Source organism: Ruditapes philippinarum, unplaced genomic scaffold (genome assembly GCF_026571515.1).
Source record: "Ruditapes philippinarum isolate M1 unplaced genomic scaffold, ASM2657151v2 ctg874_1_1_1_1, whole genome shotgun sequence".
NCBI lineage: Eukaryota > Metazoa > Mollusca > Bivalvia > Venerida > Veneridae > Ruditapes > Ruditapes philippinarum.
The window spans coordinates 70,902-95,272 of record NW_026863951.1 but is presented as its reverse complement, the minus strand read 5'-3'; the positions used below and the strand labels follow the sequence as shown (position 1 = coordinate 95,272).

At 31.2% G+C, this 24,371-nt stretch overlaps 1 protein-coding gene across 1 annotated transcript; it reads left to right on the top strand.

Annotated features, from left to right (window-relative positions):
- Positions 1-11,577: 11,577 nt before the first annotated feature.
- LOC132723919 (uncharacterized) lies at positions 11,578-15,101 on the top strand. The gene is made up of 2 exons (XM_060708726.1): positions 11,578-12,124; positions 13,813-15,101. The coding sequence occupies exons 1-2, from the start codon at positions 11,821-11,823 to the stop codon at positions 14,571-14,573; spliced, it is 1,065 nt and encodes a 354-aa protein (XP_060564709.1). The 5' UTR covers positions 11,578-11,820; the 3' UTR covers positions 14,574-15,101.
- Positions 15,102-24,371: the final 9,270 nt, after the last annotated feature.

Sequence of the window (24,371 nt, the reverse complement as noted above, 5' to 3'; positions counted from 1 at the left end):
TTGATCTTTTTGTCATTTAAATTGGACGTATGCGATTCTTAAAATTGTTTAAATTTGAAAAGTTGAAACATTTTATTCCCTTTTTGCACTTAAGGTGTATATTATAGGAAATATATTGTAATGAATTTAAATGACCCATATTTTTTTTAAGAATAACATAAGGAAATTCACCAAATTATATATGTTTTGTTTTAAGACTCAAAACACTATGACATTGCATGCATATATTGTAGTTATCGGTAAATATTTTTTTCTTGTTCATCATTTCCAATACAAAGTTTGTACAAGATAAAACATTCCAGTCCTGTACATTATACATGCCATCGTCTGTTTTAGATATGTGTAAAAACATTAAATTTGTGCATGCGTGTGAATATTATATATACATTTAACAATATTTTGTTTCATGCGTACAATATGGTTAATTTATTGACATATAACATATATTCCAAAATAAAAATGTATGAAAAAAACGTTTTTTATTAAATATTAAAGGGTCTTATATGAGATTCCATTTCATATAAACATATTAAACGAGTCTATGAAATATTATTAATCATTATAACACTTCTTTGCTGAGCCTATATGAAAAATTATATAACAAAACGTATGTACGTAACATAGAATAATACAAATACGTATTTAAAACCTGCGACATCAGAATGTAAAGTAAATAAAATCTGAGATTGCGCACGTAACACTTGCATACATACATATTATGTTACATGTCTTTATTACCACTAGGTCTAGACATGTAAACCACATTTTGTTCTTGCAATTTCTTCCAGCTGAAATGGAATGATATTTTCCAATAACCTTTTCACGGCGACTTATACATGTAGTAAGCTGAGAGACGTTCGCCTGGAAATAATTATCCCGCGCATTAGGTGCATGTTTCTGTTTTATAAATTTTCAATTTGGGCAAAGCACTTTTTTATTTTATGGTTCATTTTCTTCAATTTAGATATACGTGCAAGGAAGTAAAGTTTGGTTGGCAAAAAATTTAAAGTGATGAATTTCATCATCATCATCATCATCATCATCATCATCATTATTATTATCATCATCATCATCATCCCCAATACCAACACCACCATAATCATCATCTTCATCATCAATCAATCAATCAATCATTATTATTATTATTGTTATAATTATTATCATAATCATCATCATCACCATCACTACCACCACCACCATCATCATCCCATTTAACATTAATTTATTCTCAAAGTCACCACAAGCTTCAAACCCGTGCAGGAAAATATGCATACGCATTTCATTAATTTTTGCCCATTCTAAAAATATCAATATCAAACAGCAACGACGGTTTCATCAATATAACAATATTATCACAATTTTTCCACCCATTAATCATTTAATTTGATCTCGCAATATGCGGAAACAATCCATTGACAAAACTTTTTTTATTCTTGTTACATTTGTAAATATCTCGCCGGTGGCAAACAAGAAATGCCTATCTTAATAATGATCGCTGAAATGTTATCGGTATGGTTTAAAACAAATAAAGTAATTGCAACATTAGCCCTTTAACAAAAGCAAATTCAACAATACGAAAGCGTTTGATCATGTATATAGTTACTGGTATAAATATACGGATGCAAAATTTAAAACCGTATTTTATAAATGGCCAAAAATTCAAAAGAATGACGTAGCTTTAATTTGCATGTATTCAAATGCGACTGTATCGATCCGCTGTCTAGGTTGTTTATTACGTCAGATTTTCAAGTAGAAAGAGAAAGATAGATAAAAAGCGAAGGACTATGACGTAATTCTGTGTATTAAGATAAACATCCTTTAAATATTATGCATTAAAGTGATAGATTATTCCGCCAAATATGACTTCGTTCTTCCGTCAAATGTGTCAAACGTTTTTCATGAGCATCAAATAATAAATGTATTCACCTCACCGTAACTGTTGACAGCGTATATGTATTTAATACGCCATTAGAATTATTCTGTTCTGTTCTGCTCTAATATTCTATCTTATTCTGTTCTGCTCTGTTCTGTTACATTTTGGTCCCAGGTTCTGTTCTGTTTTGTTACATCTTAGTCTCAGGTTCTGTTCTGCTCTGCACTGCGCTGCCTTGTTCTATCTTTATTTTTATTTCTATTCTATTCTACTCTATTCCGTCATCACTAAGAAAGATGAAATAACTCGTTGAAATCCGGTAATAGCTGGTTTAACGATGCGAAAGAGTGATTACCGGATATCAGCGCAAATATCAACACCAAGTTAAAAACCCATTAAATGGACAACATAAAGAAAATGGTCCTCTTTAAACATTAAAGCACATTAAATAGGTGACTGAATGACCCTGTATTGGATTTAGATCGGTCCAATGGTAGTTTTAGTGATTTCAATTTTCAAAAAAGTAAAATTATCAGGCAACCGTATATAGTTGGCATATACTTTATGCCGGCTCGCCACGGCGAGCCGGTATTACGGTAGGATTTTACTGAGAAACAACCTAAAACTCCGAAGCTATCCAAAAATTTAATCGAAGCTTGGCTTCCAGCTTTCTACAAAATTTATCTATCAGGGCTAGGATCCAAAATTATTTAGCCAATCAAATTTAATCTTACATAGCGTTAGTACAGTCCCTGAGGACCTTTTGTGTGCAAAAAAGGTCCATGGATAAATGTTATACCAATGTAAAGCTAAATGTTTGAAGTTTACAAAAATTTTGGGTAGACATGTCAAATCATGGTACGTTTTGAGAAATCCAAGATGGCCGCCAAGATGGCCGCCAAATTATTGAAAAATGGCTATATGCATTTTATCTGATAAAATTAGTTTTCTTTTGTATTTATTTTAATATAAATGATATAAGAACTTCACATCCTGTTGGAACAATATGAAAATGGAGGCATTTCCATTATTTTTTCATATTCTCTGAATTTCATAGATAAATTTTGCTAAAAAATGCATGAAAAAATTATCAAAAATTGATATGGGGTTGACAGTTTTTCCTACCAGCTAAAGTATAGCGGTGTAAATGAATATTTTTAGCATATACTACAAAGACTTGAACAATATCATACTAATATCACCCTTATTTTTTATCTTTATTGTAAAAGAGTGTGGATTCTGATATTCTTAAAGTGGGTGGGGTACGAAAATTAAATCTCAGTATTTTGATAACTGGTTTGTTATGATAATTAAAACTATGAATAATCAACATGTATTGCACTTTGGCTTGTGCCTTGAGTTATAATAATTAAGAAACTTAGACTGATATTTTGTTTATCAATATTCAACATGTTCTGTTGCCATGGCAACGGAGAAGTAAAATGAAAGACACACCTAAAACGTATGACACTTTTAACTTTTAGCATTTTAAGATGTTGATAAGAATGACACAGACTTAAAAATAAATAATCGTTGCACAATGCCATGTTAACAAATTGAAAAAAATGTAACATTAAAAGAAGTCACATTTATGTCTAGCAAATTATCAACACAGATAACAGCCGATATTTTGAAATTAGATGAATAAATTTATTTCAAGCATTTGCTTCATGCATTTGCTTTTTTCAAACTGCTTTACATAGAAAAAGGTCATGTAAAATTTGCATGTTGTTATGTTTATAATAATAAGGTCTTAAGGTAGAAATGTATACAAACATTATCAAATGTTTGAAACTGTACATAGGGTAAACATTTAAGACTTTGTAGCTAAAACGAGAATAAGTAGGTCACTGGTTCAAATTCTAGGTCAACCAATATAAAATTTTAATGACAATCGAATTTATTGTTGAGTTCAAACTTTTTGGTTGTAGCTTGTATTATGAAACTCTAACTTGCATTAAATTAAATACTTGGTCAACTGATCTCAGTGTATAATTCTGCATCTGGATTTTACAATCAAAATACAAAGAGATCACTAGAACAGATTAAGGTCAGCTGGCATGTCTTATGTGTCTGTCAATATCCAAATTTCTTTAGCTTCAAAAAAAAAAAGAAAGTAGGTCACGAGGTCTTAAATTCTAGGTCACCTTATACCAGTGGGCCATGATTTGAACAATCAAAAAAAGAACCACAAGGCAATTCTTCCAACCAAATGGTCTTGCATTGTGGTTTCTGACATAAAGAGTTTTTTATATAAAAAGTTCGGGGGAGCATATAGTGGCCGGGCGTGTGTCCAAAATAGAGAGAAATGAGAATCCCTAAAGATAGGCAAAAAAGGCAAAATTGAAAATGTTGCAGGCTCGGTTTGCTTGAGCTAGTCGGGGGAGCATCATCCGGTTCAACCGGCTCTTGTTTTAATCTAGACTCATGATCATTATTTGATGCCTGCAAACTGTGCACATTACGGAGAGTGTCAGATGTGAAGTCCAGGCGTCTCTTGTTCCACAGACAACAATTGATCTCGGACATAGAGTTTTACGGTCATTTGTCTGTCAAAAAAGTTAGTACCGTAGCTTAGTAGAAATTGGTCATTACTCTTCTGTGGTTATTTATCCATGAAAGTCAAATAGTTTTACCGACCTTCAAGCTATCAACAAAGAAGTGTTGAAATTGGCGTATAACCCAGGCCCGGCCCTATCATGATTTGAAGAAACATGGTAAAAGTCTTCTAGAAATTATTTCACATGCTCTAAACAATGGGGTTAAAGAGATGATTTTATAAAGGATTTTATATATAAGTTAGACTATGTAAATTTAGTGACCCTTGGGAAGGTAATTATAATCAAACGGATCATGACTTAACCAAGCTTAGTAGTTGCGTATTATATCGTGACATAAATTGATATGGTCATAGAATGAATGCTTCACACTTAAATATCAAAACATTTTATTTATGGAGAAGTTTTCAAAGCCTTTTCTTTATAACACAAAGTAAAATGACTCCTGGGGTTAGGTCAACTTTGACTTGATTGTCAAGATTTGAAAAATAAATTAAGGTCTTTTTAACAATTCTTTTAACCCAAAATCTAAGATCTGGGCATTTGGTTTTGGAAAAAATATGATTGTGAAATGTTTTCCTGTGTCTCCATATGAAATAAGTTGACCCTAGGGGTGGGTTAAATTTTCATTTGAATAAATTTTGTACTGGTCTATACAAGGCTACAACAGAAATAATTAGCTATAGTCATCAGTTTGGGAGAAGTATTTAAGCTTTTCCTATATGTAAAACGAAGTTACCCCTGCCATAAATGAATTTGACCACAATGTCGTGATTTAAGCAAATTTAACAGTATTCTATACCAGGTTCTGCAGTTATGGAGATGATTATTTTCACGGTTTTCCTATATTTACACTGTGTAAACAAAAGTTTACTCAGAGGGTTCGCAAGGAACATGAATGTGTACTTCTTGACCTTTTACCAACCATGACCTTGATGTTGTGTCATGCATATCATAAGCACATAGTCTCGCGATGGTGATTATTTGTGCCAAGTTATTTAAAATCTTCCATTAGGTCAAAAAGTTATGGAAAAGATATAACCTTGACCTTGGTTGCAGCAACCTGGATGTTGAGGTCTGTAGATTGTGTCGTGGTGGGGATCATTTGTGCCAAGTATTTTAAAACCTTTGAATTGTCAATAAGTTATAGAGCGGACATGAAAACAAAGAAAGATGTTTTTACATCGGACCGTTGAGTATGACCCTGACCTTCAGGGCTGTGACTTGATTATTGTGCTTTGCCAATGATGTAATAATGTTGATCATTTCTGCCAAGTTATCTTAAAAACATTTCGATGTTTAAACGTTAGAGACAGACACGAAATGTAGACTTTCTAACATATGACCTGTAAGTTTGACCTTGGCCTTTAGGGTAGCAATTCAATTATTGCGATCTGCACATCGTCTCATAATGGTGATCAATTGTGCCAAGCTATTTAAACAAAATTTCATAGGTTTAAAAGTTATGGAGGGGACACGAAATGTAGATTTTTATACATTTGACCTTGACCTTTGGTGTAGCAACCCAATTTTTGCGTTCTGCACATGTTCTTATACTGGTTATCAATTGTGCCAAGATATTTTTTTTAAAACTTCAGCGGTTAAATGTTGGAGCGGACAAGAAATGTAGACTTTTAAACATTTGACTTTTAAAGTGTGACCTTGACCTTTTGGGGAGCAACCCAATTATTGCGCACTGCACGTCGTGTCATAATGGTGATCCGTTGTGCAAAGTTATTTCAAACTTTTCAGCATTAAAAAAGTTATGGAGCGGACACGAAATGTAGACTTTTTATTATTAAATGAAGACTTTAACATTTGACCTTAAAGTGTGACCTTGACCTTGGAAGTGTAACCCAATTATTGCGTTCTGCATATTGTTTTATTATGGTGATCACTTGTACCAAGTTATTTCAAAAAAATTCAGGGTTAAAAAGTTATGGAGCGGACACGAAAGTGTTACGGACGGACGAACTGACAGACGGAGGCCATTCCTATAATCCCCTTTCCGCTACGCGGAAGGTGATAAACAATGTTGGTTTAGTCCCATCTGAAAAAAGCCATACGTATTAAAGCTCAAAGGTCTTTTTATTTTATTTCCGGGAATATTTGAAAACATTACGCATTGTTCAGTTCTATTTTTAACTTCTGTGACTAAGATAATTATACAATAATCCGTTTTTGTGCAAAAAACAACAACAAAAAAAATTTCTGTCAAATTTATCAAATATAGCCTATTTACGTCACATCAACACTTAAGCGACTTTCCTGCTTTACTGAGCGAAGACCTTAATATGTTTCCCTCCGTGCATTATTTCATAATATTGACACACCTTCTGGTCATCTTTTTAAGGCAAATCAGAATAACAAAGTCTATAAAAGAGTGAAATTTGGCTTATTCAAATAAAAAAAAACAACATTAAAATTGTTTGTAAAATAAAGAAATCAAAGTCATATGTTTATCCTGATTCCAAATTCAAATACGTCCTGAACTTAATCTTAATTTGGAACACACTAGTGTTCATGTGCATTACATGCTAACCGAAACAATTTGAGAAATGCTGTTTTTTCTTCATCTCCAATTACATTAAGACTGCAGCTTTTATAATGACTTATTAAAAACAGAAAGCTTATATGAATTTTGGATACGTTCAGCCGCGGTTACTCCACGTGATTTATTGATATTTATTGATGATGAGAAAATAATGAAACTTGTAACAGTTGATATGATAAAAATGTCTTTGAGATTTTATTTGAATGCTTACATGTATATCAGTTATAGCTTACTACTACGTGACGACTGTTTACATACTCTTTTGTGTGAGTGGAACGAAAACCGCTCCCAAAGTTTTACAAAACATATTTTTCTTATAAACTGGTAAAAAACGGTCGAAAACAAAGCAAAAATCTATCATTACACCAAATTTATTTAGAGTGCCTTTCTGATATATATATAACATATTTAAATGCGTTAAAGTCAACACATTTATATCCTAGTTATAAACATTAAGAAAGAATACTCGACATTAAATAAAATTTCAACAATTATACAAATCTAGATATGACTATGTAAAACTATTTGCATGTAAACATACTATTAAATTCTTTTCTACGTGATTTATAATAATACTATGAAACAGACCGCCATCTACTTAAATAGTCACATATTTCTAAAGAACGAAATGAGGCTGCAGTAACAAAACTCATATTGTTTACATATCGGAATTACTTATATTATATAATTAATTTGAGACTTTTAAGTTTTAGTTTTGTGTACATTCTTCTGTAGCTTGTTCTTAAATGTATACAGGAGTTTGTCCCTTAGTATACTGTATCCGATTTTCAATAGGTAAAACAATGGAGATTCTATACAACGTTTTTATGTGTTTAAATGGAGGGGTTGTTTTTGGTAATAAGACAAGATGCCATTTGATGAACAGTCCGGAGTTTGTTGATGATGGTTTAAGACATACTGACCATATAACAAAGCATAAGGTGGTGTGACCTGTAGGTCACAAAATTATTTATAAAGAATTTTGAGGCAACGGTGGAATATGGCCTACTAGTATTTGTTTTGCGTAGCAAGACATCTATACGTACAGGATTTATAATTTATGCTACTCTATAGCTTTTTAGAATAGAAGAAAGTGTCAAATTTCTAACACAAAATGGTGACTTTATCCATGTTTCTCCAACTGTTAAAATATTTATCAGCTGGGCTTGTAATGCATTAAGATGAGAACACAATCATTTAGGTTTTTCAGATGGATCCATGGCACATTATCTTGAGACCTTCTTCATCACAACATATTGACATATTGTCTATTCCTTCTTATCACATTTGATCTGTGGGATTTTTTTGCTTTATTTGTTATCTATTATTATTATTATTATTTAATGACCAATTAATGAAGAATGTTGAAAAGTTTTTTTCTCAAATCGGGCCAAACATAAATTTTATTTTTCAATATAACTCTGAGTAGATTTCATTATTATCTTTGCCTTCTAACACTTTAAGCGTTTTTTATTGTTTACAGTAACTGTTCAGCAAAATGTTACCGATGTTTTAATTCAAAATTTGTGTTTTTTCATGGAAAGTAAATGTATTGAAATTTGAAATGATTTTTTATGTTTCAAATGTATCCAACTCTGAATTCTGTAATGCATAATCATGACATTAACTTCTACAACATGCTTGAAATGATAAAACTGAAAGCCTCATACGTTTCCGGGTTTTCTCATTTTACCACTTTGTTGCCATGGCAACAGAACCAATTAATGTTGTTGTAGAATGCAAATCTACCTTTAAAAAGAATTAAAGACTTTAAAACATTTCAAAATGTAATCTTGTTGGTTATTTCTTAGTCTTAATAATCGTTATATATCAGTTCACTAGAAATTGGGGACTCAATTTCCGAGTACCCCACCCACTTTAGGGAATGTCAGAATTCACATTCTTACACAATAAAAATAAAATAAGGTACAATTAGAAAGTTGTTGATCAGGTCTTTGTAATAATGGTAAAAATATTCATTTTCACAACTATGCCTCGACTTATAGGAAAAAAATGCCAGCCCATGTCGATTTTTTATACTTTTTCATGCTTTTTTAGCAATATTTCTCTATGAAAACAAGAGTATATGTATAAGAAAATGAAAAAAAAAGACCCTTTTTCATATTGTTCCAAAAGGATGTGAAGTTTTAACATCACCTGTACCAAAATAAATACAAAAAGGAACTAATTTTATCATATAAATTGCGTATTAGCCATTTTTCAATAATTTGGCGGCCATCTTGGCGGCCATCTTGGATTTCTCAAAACGTACCATTATTTGACATGTCTACCCAAAATTTTTGTAAACTTCAAACATTTAGCTTTACATTGGTATAACATTTATCCATGGACCTTATTTGCACACAAAAGGTCCTCAGGGACTGTACTACGTCAAAAAACCTTCAATTTTCACGCCATTTTTAAAAATCAGCAAGTATTGTTTTGAGCGCAAAGATATAATGATGATTAAAATGTTTGTCTTTATGAATTCTTTTCAATAAATCATATTTACACTGACTTCTGATTTAGCGATTTCACCTGTTTTCTCTGTAGTAAGTTTTCGTTTGGTTAATTAACATAAGTATACATCTGGTTCTGTGCATTTTTTATTTTTCCTATTTTCCGGTCATTTTATCCTTTCCGGTATTTAGTGTATGTATTTACTGGCCGGGATCCGGGACGCCCGGGATCCGGGATCGTATAAGATATGGAGGAAAAACCTAATGAACTATATTTGTGTTGATTGTTGTCGTAATGGAAGGCCATTAAACGTTAGTTTTTTTATTGTATATAATGAACGTTAAATTAATTTAACTTAGAATATAGATATATTTAGAGCTATTTATTAACAAACTTAAAATGCGGAAATCACAAATCACAATACTTATAATTATATGCCTAATCAATTGGAAAAAAAATCAAAGACTTTTTTCTTGAATTGGTCAAATCCCGGGATCCCTATATGTTTTAAAACGATCCCAGCTTTTCTGAAAACTATATACTTGAACTGGCCAATCCGTGAGATCTATTTACATTTTAATACGATCCCGGCTTATCTGAAAAACATCTTCTTAGACTGGTCAATTTCCGGGATCCCTATATTTTTTAATAGGATCCCGGCTTTTCTGGCTAAATTGATTGACAACTTGTGTTTACTTTAGGACTTGTGCCTCTCATTCCAATACTAAATAACATACATGTATTACAACTTAATTTTGTATAAAGAGACATCTTTATGAAATCTACCTATCTAACATTTTGTGGCCAAGGTCAACAGGCCATATAGTAAATGTGCATAGACATAGGTTCTTCATTCAATCCGTTTACATGCACCTTCATAATTATATACTCATACTCATCTTGGTTAAACTGCGAGAACTTTATATGTCACTTTCAGTCAATGAGTTTAAGATTTTGAATTTACTGGCCCGAATTCCAGTTTTGAATTTATTCTACTAAATAATTAACAAAACTTTCTTAAATTTACACTGGTCTGAACTTATATACACTGGCCATCGGGCACCGGGCCAGTGTTGACTTCACTTTTATTTTGATGTTCGCTGAAGTCTCTTCAGCTAACAGAACTGTCATTTTTACATTTAAACACACCCCTTGAAAAAAATTACGAAGCGAGTCGCTACTAGCTTTTTTAAAAGCTAACCTTGTTATTATTATACAGTGGCACATGCTTATTTGGTGTTGCGCTCGTTGCAAAATCTGTTCACATCACTACATCCCCTCAAAGATTGGTGACAATGGACGCAGGTACCCATATTTATCACCCGGTCATAAAAATGGTTGGTTTGAATCTTTATTCATCTCTTACTATTGTTACTTTAATGATAGAAGCGGTAACAACCTTTTACTACATCGAAACACTGTCTGAATTAGTCTACAGCTGTAAATAAATGTACCCTCTTTACGTTTACACCATATTGAACACTCTAATACAACTATAAAGTATTCTAGGGCCAGTTTGATCAAATATGATGCATTGTTAAATAATATATTAATTTCTATTTTGTTGGGTTTTAAATCTAATTGACCGAAATTTTAAAGCACAAAAGCGTTAACTCCTTTTCAGGTTTTACAAGTATTACTCCGCCATGTAACAGCCGCAATATTGCAGACGACATTTTACCGTGTCTCTAAAATGGCTTGAAAATATACTTCAATAATTATGATATAATATCATAATATCATATATCGATAAACAATTAAATCTTAAGATAAGAAACAGGCCTATAAAATTAAAAATATCGAATTTCTGCTTGAAATTATAAATCATTGATCTTATGCAATATTGTATACATTATGTAGGGGATTCAGGAAAACATTTGAATGAAATACTAAAAATATAAAATATCAACATCAATTATACGTGTAAAACAACTGTAACAGTTACAATTTATTCAAGTTTCAAAGCTAAACAGTGTGATAAAAACAATTATCTGATTATGTGCGTTATCTCGTTTTCATTCCTACAATATTTACTTTGATACCGTAGCTTTTTTTTTCAACTGAGCACAAAAAAACTTGCTCCTAGTTGACTACCGCACAAAATCTAATTCATACACTCGATATCTTTTGTATAAGCGAGTAGCAGCGCATGTCAGTTTACAATTGATAACCGTAGCGAAAATAACTCCCTCTGTCGGCTGTATTTGTTTACATTCAACTTTTACAAGTGACATGAGCGTCTTTGTGTATTAGAAAAATTAGATAGTGGCTTTTTCACCTGTTAACCGATTTGGATTTTGACAGATAAAGAGGTGAATCGGATCTTTTGGAAATATTGATACAAAAATAATTTATCAAGACGCTTATATACACCAATGATGACATGCATGTTGTCATTGCCTCCTTTAATAACGAACCCTTTTAGCGAGGGTGGTGTTGATAAACAAAGAAGTGATTGTGAACATTTTGATTATAATTGGATTAACTCGAATCCATCCCATTCAGAATTGTGTATCGGGCAAAGAGGCTTCGACTCGTGTCAAGTTGGAACATGCATTGGTACATCGATTTCACGTGCAAAAGATAAAGGCAGTGATGTTAATGTAGACTATTTTAATAAGAAATGCGAGACGGGGTCGACAGAAATTGAACCACAAAAGGAAATGTGTCACTTTAATTGTAAGTGTGTTTTTTATTATTATCATTTTCTTTCTCCCCCTTCGATCTCTTTATCTTCGTATGCATCAGTGTATTTAAATGTACTATCAATTCAGTCAATTATTGATTGATTTTAAGATTTAATACTTGAAAACCCTTGTTATCTTTTTTAATGTAGTTTAAATGTTTCCTTTATTGACAAAACGTTACGACTATCCTATGTATATTATATCGGGTTAAACGAGCCTAGATCAATACAATTGTTAAATCTGTCAGCAAATACATCGGTTTAGTCAATGGCATTTATGGCAGTGTGTATAAGTTTACCATAACAAATTCAATAGTAAAGTAACTACTGACTTCACTGCTATACACATGTTATATAGATGTACATTTTGTTAATGACTTTATTGATAGTTTACTTAAAGGATAATTGGTAACACTTTGGCTTTATATTTAAACAAGATTTATTATCATAGTTGTCGAGACTTTCTACTTCTTTGGGTTTATTGATCACTTTTCTCGATTGATTGACGTACAAGTGTAATTGAAAATCACTTTCTTTCTTTTCTTTCTTTTTCTCTGTGGTATAAATAGCATATTTGACCTATTGAATTTGTAAGCCTGTCAGTGCGTCAACCCAGACGTTTGATATTGTACTAAACTTACCTTTAACTCCACAAAAGCACTTAAAAATAAGACCTCTGTTTTGATAAGACTTCAGGTTACTTCACAAGAAATTGCGAAACACAAATAAGAAATGCTTGCTTCTGTAGTGAAGGAATTAAGCAGAAAAGTTTCATGAAATTAACTATAGAGACTCAAGTGGTGGTAAATCAGATAACGAAGATTTCAGTCTCCCTTTTTTTCTTGTTGTTGAACTTTTTTTACCCCGGATGTTTTCCTTATTTTCTTTGTTCAACACAGTCTTGTTGCGAACAAAAGTATGGCGTGCTTTAAAAAAAAGATAACGTTAAAAGTGTGCCGTATATAGGCATAAATTAAACCACTACATGATAAAGGAGTGATAGCATTGAACAGAACATAACATATGTGTATTAACTCAAGTTACATATAGTATAGTAATATTGAAATCATTTGATGCAATACGAATTTTGACAGTTATTCGTCCGATAAAGGTGATAAACATACGATGACCTAATGACGTTCACACAATGTGATAAACACACTATGACCCAAAGAAGTTCATACTATGATCAAGCTTGAACATGATTTAAGAGTGATTAGAAGTAATTCAGGGATAAATTGTACCTAATTAAGTCACTGACACGGCTTATCTCTCCAACGATCATCTTACTGAATGAACTGATCTACTCTGCATGTGAGATGGTAGAAAGGTTTTGCATATAGCGGAAAACAGATAATTATAATAATTATCTATGTTAATTGTTTTGTGCGAATTATGTCCGCTTTATCGCAACAAATACTCTGGTTTCACTATCTATATGTAAATCTCACTCTTGAATGTTTGTATATCTATTGATATCAAACAGATCATATCTCATTTAATTAAAAATTAACTTTTCCACAAAGGTATCGTGTATTATGCATATCGTTTGATCGAAATCAACTGCAGATATATTCGAGCGGGCTGTATATTTCTTTTTCTAAGTTTGCTTTTTTCTTAAATTATGCTTGGCAAATTACATTAATACTTATATTTTCATAATCGCATTTCTTTTTTATAGTTCAAAATGCCATGAAATCTGTGGGTGGTAAGGAAGACAAACTACCGGACCAAAGTAGCACAGGGAGCCAGGGGATCAAAAGGAAAAGCGACACAAATGATTGCAAGCTAGATTACATTCCTACAAAACGAATATCACCCTTCTTAAATACACCAAAACAGAGAAAAGACGATCGCAAGAAAATTCTTAAAATTTCAATAAGAAAGATAAAAGAGTTAAATGATCCGGAAATATTTCTAAGAAGAACAGTGCTTGTTAACAACACTATGAAACGTTTACAATCGGAATTAAGAGAAGAGAAAGTGAAAACAAAGAGACGAAAGTCGTTCAATTTGTACGGTGTGCCTCAAAATAATTGCTTCTCAGATTTATATCTATGTGACGATCCTTTTCTAAGTGGTGTAAACGAGGAAATCACTGACGACATGACAGACACACTTATAAATAATGTGTTTCATGATAAATCAAGCGACGATAAGAAAGAAATTGTTAGTGAAACGTCTGACAGAGACTGTAATGATATGGACGTTTCTGAAAATCGGAACTGTGTTGACGCAAGATTGGCAACGCCTATAAATAGTTCAGATGAACGTAGTTTGCCACAAGGATCTGGTTGGAATACAGACGCTACTAAGACGCCTATGGAAGAAAATTGTAATTTAACACGTGTTACTAATTATAGAACAGATTTAAAAGAAGAAATGGATGCCAGCGGGTCTAGTGATTCAAAGGAAATACATGATTACAAATTAGACATTTAAATAAACACTTGTCATTATAAGTTTAAAGGCACATAATGCCTCAGAAATGAATAACTTTGTAAAAGCAAACGTGAGTTAGAGGCTTTTACATGAAGAAAGTAACACTGTAAGTGGACTTTTATGTTATAATTTATGCAAAATGTAAACAAAGTAGTATTTTGACTTTTATACAAATTACTAAATCACTGCAATTGTACTTATTGCCAGAAAACTATCAGAAGCAAAATATGGTTCAGGAAATTGGTCAATAGGTATCTATTTGGAAACTATACGTTTAACAGAACAATAAAATTAAAACGTCTTTCGATAAATATAAATAAAACCAATTCTGAGGCATGTTTGACCTTTGAGAAGCGTTATGAATTTAGCTTAAATAACGTCTCAACCACATTTTTCATGTGATTTTTTTTTCTTAAACAAAAAAACTAAAATAGCTATTAAATGATATTTTCATATTTTAAAGGGACCATGCTCTTAAAAACCAATCGTTACTTTTTGACATGTATTATGTTACTTATTTTTAGCATATGTAAGGAATTGAATTATGGTTACATTTTTAAGTAAAAGAGATAATCTGTTTTATTTATTATTTTTTTTATTAGAAAACATCTGGATATGTCTCAAATAAATGAAGTATACAAAGATATGATACTCATAGAAAGTTTATTAATAATATATTTATTTATTCTCTTTAATTTATTCTATTTGGTATCATTAACATAATTTTACATCAGCTTTATTTCTGATACTACATCTGTTCTTTCAAATGGAATTGTCAATACAATTGATATCTGTTTGTAAAGCATTTTATTTGCCAAAGTTTCAGGGTATTGGAATCTTTTCAAATAGCAAGATTAGTTGTCTTAAGTGAAGAAAGAACATGTGTTTATTGAGTCGAATTTTTACAGTGTACATGTAAAGTAGATTGATTGATTGAAAGAGACATTAAATGATAAAAACTCAAGTTTTGTTGTTGTTTTTTTAACTTAACCAGTATAGTATTTTCCTATATCATGTTCGAAATGTGTTTCGACCCTTCAGACCAGTGGCATCCACTTATATTGTCACTAAAGTATTACAACTGAACACACGGCTAAAGCGAGGGGGGAACACTCAAATCAATTAATCCCTTCAGAACGTCCATATTTTCTCATCATAACTTCTTTAAATTTACATTGACGGAAATTGGGAAATAAGTAAAGCGGTATTGAGTTACCTACTTACGTTTATCGTACTAGTTTTAGATTACACAACCTATTCCAGACACAATTTGTCTGTTGATTTAAACCGAGCGTTGTCATCGGCATTTGACAAACTTGTTGTATTCCCAAATGAATTGGTCTGAGATTTTCTATTGTATATAAAATGGTCTATTGGAATATCGCAGGCAAAATGCTGGATATGAATCTGTCCGTGACATATTTATTACATTTTGATGTCATATGTTATGTCATATATAATATGACATGAATAACGGTATAAATTTGTATTTGTACTGTCCCTAGAAGAGATACTATAGTGTACATGATTTATTGCTTGGTCGCTAAGTTGTATATGTTAAGTTATGTAATCAACCAATTTATCTCTGAGATAAAATTTTAATTGAATGCAAGACATCAAGAATAAATCCGACAAAATACAGACTTAAAGTCACTTGAGTTTAAGCTCGCAGTTTTGTTTCACTCTTTCCAATTATGTTTCTTTGTTGGAAAGATAATCCTTTTTTTTAATCAAAATATATACCTTAAGTATAAATACAGTTTTCTACACAGATGTATGTTTGTTTCAAAAAAATAATAAAATGATTAGTATGCCTTCCCTCAAAACTGCAAATGAATGAATACCATTTGAATAAATCGGCCTGAGTATACTAAATAGGTAAATTTAGAATCTTTGGTATCATAAACATACAAAGGGGTGGTCGGTTATTTGATCAAACGGGTGACATAATTGCATTATAAAAAAAAAAATTTCTTCATACTGAAAAGGCTTTTGCTGAATTAAACGATAATATTGAATGAACTGTGAAAGTTCTAAAATAAATTGAAAGAAGCAATGCTGGGCGTACTATTCCCAAAGTTCGCGTACGTCAAAATAATTGGTACATAAATTTATCCGAGATGTTCTAGTTCTGTAAACTCTCTATAGATGATGATAGTATAAAATATTGAACATGGACGAGAAAGATAAAAGATGGCCACGTTCTGTCGATCAATTGCAATGTTCTGCAAATTAAGATCAACATGGTGTTTTAGTGCTTTAATAATAAAATTAATAAAATGGTTATGAATAGACAGTTTCAATGTACCGAACTGTTTAATGCAAACACACTTACTTTATTTTGAAAATACTTATACATGTAGTTGCCTTTTTAAAATGTGAAATAAACATCTTTTTACTGCACATAGAGTAAAAATGTTTATCTCTACACACTATAGATAAACATGGTATGAATGCATAGTGTCATTAAAATACTGCCAAATATACTTGACAAGTAATCGAAAATGCAGCTTCCTAAACAAAGATTTACGCATTCTCTTATTCAAATTTGACATATTCATTCCGAATTTCCAAGATTTCATTAAAAATTCTGCAATTAAATTATTTCATCCAAAGATAACCAAAGTATATCTTCAAGGCTAAGAAAATAGATTGAGTCCAGATAAAAGTTCAGGTGAATGGACCGTTGGAATATGCTACTTTATATACCCAAACATATTTATCTTGATGTTATGTACAATCATATTTATGATTTTATGAACGATATTGAACATGTAACCCAAGGCTATTTAGATTTTTATGACCAAATGTAGGATAATTGTTTTATCAGTAACTTCAAGACCTTGGGCGATACTAGTATCCTTATTTAGCAAATATGCTTCAACCGCATAATGTAACACTTCTGTACTAATTGCAGGAAATTATTGAAATTTTGTGAAAATTAAAAAACAAAGGAAAGGAAGAAAAATAACAATTTTAAGTTGCAACTTTGAAAGTTTTAAGGGTGTTTATCATTTTACAATTTGCAGTCATGAATATCGAAAATTCATATAAAGTTCATTATATTTTAATTGTATATACAATTCCGCGTGTTTTATGTTTAAGAAAGACCTATATATCATTTCAGTCACATAATAATTATGTGTGGACACAATTGTTTAGAAACAATATTTATCGTCTGCTTTAAAATCTAACTGAATTTTGACAGGCCATTTTATGTCTCTTTAACAAGGCGTGCAAAACTATAGAGTTATGTACATGTCATGCATGTTAATTACTTACTTGCAAGTCAGCATTATGCTTTAACCAGTCAACAACGATTTATTCATACAATACATGTTTATCTTGTAGAAAACAACCACAATAAGTATAGCAATTGATTCTACGCATGTAAAAGTATGTGTATTTACGATATCAATTAAAAGGTGTTTAAAGGGACTCCACCGAGGATTTTGACATGCCAGGACTGGGAAGAATTTTACGAGATTTTACGAGATTTTACGAGATTTATTTTTCATTTGATGAAGGTCTAGATCAATAACTTGTTGTACAAAATATCAGATCATTCATTCACCCATTTTATTCCAGAATAATTACTGCAAATGTGAAAAATAACCCAAAATTGAAAACCGTTACAACGCTTTTCACTCCAGTTTGGCTTTGAGTAGCATATAAATACGATTTTCAATTTATTTCAAAGTATATTTTTTATTATATTTTCCAAGTCTTACTGTTTTAAGTGCCCAAAATGATATGTGTAAGTAATTAAAGTTTATGGGTTTTTTTAGGCTTTTTGGACCTCAGTGGAGTTCCTTTAAATTTACCTGTTTATTATTTCCTCGTATGAGTATGTTCATTCAGAAGCTCTTTATACTTACCAGTAATTTTCCGCATTTTGTATCCTACTAATTTGCGGTTTAAATTAACCGTAGCACATTTTAACATTGAAGAACTCGTTATAACGCGGTTAATTACAATATATTTGGTGAAAGTCGCTGCGCTAGCATAATTGTTAATGATACGGAAGCGGTTAAGCGCCATCATTCGTGAATCATTATTTTTTTAGTTTTAATTTGATTTTTAACAATCCAGTGTGTGCAAGTCGAGATGTTCTTATGGTACAATAGTTACAAAAAAATCTTCTTAAACACGTTTTACTAGTATTGAAAGAAAATTGTGTATATTTATTGACATGTAGTCATCCAAACAGCGGAATATATTTTGCATATATTGCCGCTCTGCTAAATTTGAGTAATGTTTTTTATCTGGAAAAATTATTAGTACAAAAATTTAGTTCAGACATGATAGGGCCAATTAAGACTGAATGTAAAAACGTATTGTTGTTGTTGCTGTTGCTGTTGCTTTTGTTGTTGTTGTTGTTGTTGTAAGTAGAAAGTACCCATTGCAAATAATTAATTATGGAGGTAAAGTTGTGTCATACAGGAATATAAAACGGCCAAAACAACGATATATTTCAACATAAAATAATGATTCCAATAATAAATAGATAAATAAATAAATAAATAAATAAATAAAGAAATAAAGAAATAAATAAATAAATAAATAAATAAATAAATAAATAAAGAAATAAATAAAGAAATAAAGAAATAAATAATGAAATAAATAAATAAATAATGAAATAAATAATGAAATAAATAAATAAATAAATAATGAAATAAATAAATAAATAATGAAATACATAAATAAATAATGAAATAAATAACGAAATAAATAATGAAATAAATAACTTTAACACAATAGATATTTTTTCAGTCTTTTCATAGATTAGTTATAGTCAATACCGGTAATGGTATATATTTTGATATATTCATTCTTTTTTTTTTTCTTTTTTTTTTTGTAAATTAGAAGCAGGAAAAATTTTATGAGGAATTTGGACTTGAAACTAAACGACCTGATAAGACTGAGTCCGTCAATCAATGAAATGATTCTGTCCTATCTAGTATACCCCGTAAAGAAGGAATTGCGATAATAACGCAGGAATTGTGAATAGTAACGCCAAATCTGTGCCATATATGAGCGATAAATTCACGGACCAGTATAATTATATTTTATTATAGTAAATCAAATTGAAAGGAATCAATTAGCGCATACGTTGACTCGGTGTGTACAGTTCAAAGAGAATCTTCTGTAATGAAAGAACTAGATAAGAACTAGATCAATGATTGATAATGATGATAATTGATGATATTTGTATTGATGATGTACCAAATGACCAACAGTTTACACTGTAGCCAGACTTAATCATAATTACTTGAACATTGATAAACACTTCCTAACCGACCTTACAAAGCCCCGCACACGGCTTATCAGTAAGACACCAGCTTATGTCTGATAACAACATGTGAACTAGCATTAGTTAGAAAGCCTGGAGATCTTGATTAAGCTAGAGATATAGAGAATGTATATCTTACAATGATAACATGTTGTAATGTTGTATGATAATTCTATGTAATACAACAAAAACACCGATAACAACAATAATATCAACAGCGACAACAATTATATTAGCAGTATGCATCTATTGTAGCCTATAACATGATTTTAATATAAAAACACTTTTGCAACAATTGATAAATTTACAATATGGTAAATGTACGGAAGCGTATATTGCCCATTAGATACTTGTATTAGATTGGCATGTATGTAGCATTATGTTTCATTATGCTGATGTTATTCAGCCTGTTTGACTTCCGTATTTTTCTTAAACATTTTTAGTCTTATAGTTGCAAAAAGAAAATATCACCGAAGCTATTAGATAAAAACATACCGTTGTGCTGATGGTGGTGATTGTTGTTGTTGTTGTTGTGGTGGTGGTGGTGGCTGTGCTGCTGCTTATTGAAATAAATTGACTAACAAAATTCACGGAATTGCCAGTAGCTTTTTTCTGAAACTTACACATGCAGAAACAACAGAAAACATCAGTCCTTGAAATACAGAATCACTAGAAAATAAAAAATGTCGTGTATAGGACATCAAAGAGCTTATTTTAAATATAATACGTTTGAATATACAAACTAGAAACAGGTGCAAAATGGTTTTGATAAATAATGCAATATAAGCACTCATATTATCTTTCTGAATTTTCAGATGACAAAACAGAAACTGCAATTTGTTTTCTTGAAATAGAATTAATTTGAAATTCCAGACGAATTGTACAGTAACGCGAACAAAGAACCTTTATCATTGAAATTCAATACACGTCTTTAACGTTCTAATGCTGATATATTTATTTTGTTTTGCCTAGATTACATTGTAGGCGACCTGAAAACAGGAGATCTTGCACATCTTCGCTTCTAAACTGTTGGATTTCTGAACTGTGGGCTTTTTCACCCCTAGAACAATATTGTTTAAATCCGTAGAACTGCTATGGAGACTTTAAAATTTAGAACAGGTCATGTCTTGGATGCCAGTTGAGCGTGACCAGGGTTGAAAATGCATATACATGTAGTCAGGAATCTGACAATTGTCTATAAAGAATTTTTTAGATAGACATCAAATTAACAGGCATATGTGTATGAAGCTGTTTTGTTGCCTAAATAAAATTGCCAAAAAAAGACTGTAAATGAAGATTTGTTTTTTGGGTTTCAACTGTCAAGTTAAAAATGCTCTGACACTGTTAATGTGCCATACAACGACTTTTCAGCTTTAACTGAGTCGGAAAAAAGACCCCGGTTATCTCAAAACTTGCAGGCCCTATTTGATACAATTTTATGATGTATCAGCGCAATGCTTTTACGTTTATTAAATGATAAATGAAATATTTTATACAAATATCAGGTTCGGACATTGATTTGTGATTCGAACGCTCCGGATGACATCACTAGTTTCCGTGCATTATTTCAGGCAAGATAAATAGAGCCACCAGCTTTCAGCTACGTGGATTTGGGCCCTCGCGTAAGAGAATCCAAAGTCATTCGCGAGACTCGGAAAACGGTGAGTGACCATTGGTTCAAAGTCAACCACCTTAACCACTCCGCCCTGGAGGCCCCTAAAGGATATATACACATTACGTTTATAAAGTCATGTAAGCTGTACAAATGCCTCGGAAACCCTGAAAATTCTGGTAAGTCGCAAATACACAAATGTACATGATTTGTCTAGAATGTCAATCCACGCTGCAAATTGAAAAGGTTATACATTGCAAATGTCACACCACAACAAAATGACTCGAAGCCGTTTCGCGAAAGGTTGGCGTAATGAGGTGACGTGCGATAACACCAGGAAATATCACGGAAAGTCATACAAAAGTCGAAAAGCGACAAAATGTTAGGAACTACGACTTTAAGGAATAATTTAAGAATTAAGAGATATGTTTGACGTTTTATCTTCTGAACGCTTATTATTTCCTCCTTAGAGGTTATTTGATAATTGTACATACTAGTACATGTAACTTTGCAGGTTGTTACTGCAATAGGTTATTATAAAAAGGACAAATTTATAGTTTTTGCCATTCTCTGTGAAAAATATAACGTATCTAACTACTTGTACATGTATATGACAGCGTAATAACTTTTCAATCCCTGAAGAACAAAAAAAATCTCAATGAAACCCACTTATAAATGTTCATATTTCATGATAAAAAGCGGTTTTGAATACTTCAACTACTTTAACTTAATGGTTTTCCACTGGAGTCATACTAATTCCACTATCATATTTATTTTCCCAGCAGTAGGTTTTTTAACGTAAGCCGATTCTGAACTGTATTAACCGCATTTACAAATGTTTATGCAATACGTGACTCACTTTAAAACAACACATTTAAAACATAAATAATGTAGGTATAATTGTGTCTAGTCGTCTTCATCAGCATCGTCATTGTCCTCATCATCAAAGTCGTCATCATCGTAATCATTTTCATCATTACCACCACCACCATGTAATTATCATCACCATCATCATCGTTAATGTCGTCGTCATCATATTCATTTCTATCATTACATCCACCACCACTATCTTCATCACAATAACCATTATTACTATCAATATCGGCGTCGCCATAATTATCATTATCATCATTATCATCATCATCATTACAACCATCATTAATAACATTATCATCATCATCATCGATGCACACTCATTATAATTACCATTACCATTATCACCATCATCATCATCATCATCATCATCATCATCATCGATGCACACTCATTATTATTTCCGTAGAAATGCCATTAGCATCTTTAATGTTGTATAGAGCTTTAAAGTTACTCATACTCTATTTATTATTTTAATAATGAAAAACATTGTCTTTCCTTGCAGAAGTCAATTATAGCGCGATTTCCACAAAAGAAAAAAAAATTCTGTATATATATTCTATAAAGTTGATATTGTAAAGAAATTATATTGTTAAGAAGTAGAACTAATTTGCACCCCTAAGAGCAAACGCGTTACATGTAACACGTATACATGTATGATTATCGTAAATCGGAGCCAATCTGATAACTTCTTTACTCTAATTGTGCACAAATGTGAATAAACATACGTATCTTTCAGCAATGTGGAATCGGCAAATTATGTGTAAAGAGTAATACACTTATTATACAATGTTGCCAAAACTCATTATTATCGTCTGCTATTCTGCCAGACTGGTATTTGGTACAACTTGTTAGCAGAAGTTTATCGAGAACCAATCTATTTATAATACTTAATCAAATCCGTATGAAGCAAATTCTTTGGTGCCATCAACATGAATTTTTATGGGGAAAGTAAGTAGTTTGCCACACAGGGACCACACCGAAGGGCAATTCGCACAGATATCTAAAGTGTCTTTTTACAAGAACATCATTTTATTTATTTATTTATTTATTTATTTATTTATTTATTTATTTATTTTTATTTATTTATTTATTTATTTATTTATTTATTTATTTATTTATTTATTTATTTTATTTATTTATTTATTTATTTATTTATTTATTTATTTATTTATTTATTTATTTATTTATTTATTTATTTATTTAAAATAAACTTATTTTTTATTTATTTATTTTTTCATTCATTCATTCATTCACTTATTCATTGTTTGTTTGTTACTATAATATACTATAAAATCGCTGTTCAAGTCTCTTTTTCTAGAATCGGCCCTGATTTCCCTATTGATTTGACTACTATTTTGTATGTTCCAAAGAAAATACTACATGAACTTGAAATTCTATCAAATCATCAATATTAATGATAATATCAAAACATACCCCCTTATAAATATGGGGGGGTATATTTTGGATATCATTGACCTGTATATTTTGGATATTAATAAATATCGTTAATATTGGTAAAATTTCAAGTTCCTGTGGAAAGAAAAAGTAATATTCTAAGTTCATACTGAAAATGTCTTTCGTCCACCCATTCATGAATGATATACAATTCTGGTAAAAACCAATTAACCATTGAAAAGTTTATACGGATATCTTGTCATCATATGTCTACTAGTTCATTTTTTTTTGCTTGGACGCCCTTTTATGCTTTGCATCAATGCTTTGCTTGTTTATAATTGGAACAACTCGGTGATTAATTATTCATGATCTTTATCCGAAGATTGACGGAAAAGTCAAAAAGTTGCAAGAGTATCTTATTTTACCAAATGATAAAGGAGCGTAACGATATTATTGAAATTTAAGCAGACGACAATGACATAAAGTTGTTTTTATAATAAGCATATTATCTATCAAAGATAGTTTGTGAAATATGAGCAGGTATAAAAAAACAGCCTAATTAGGAAGATTGTTAGATTAACTTTCTTTTGACATTGATGGTCGAATTATATTAAAATAATTC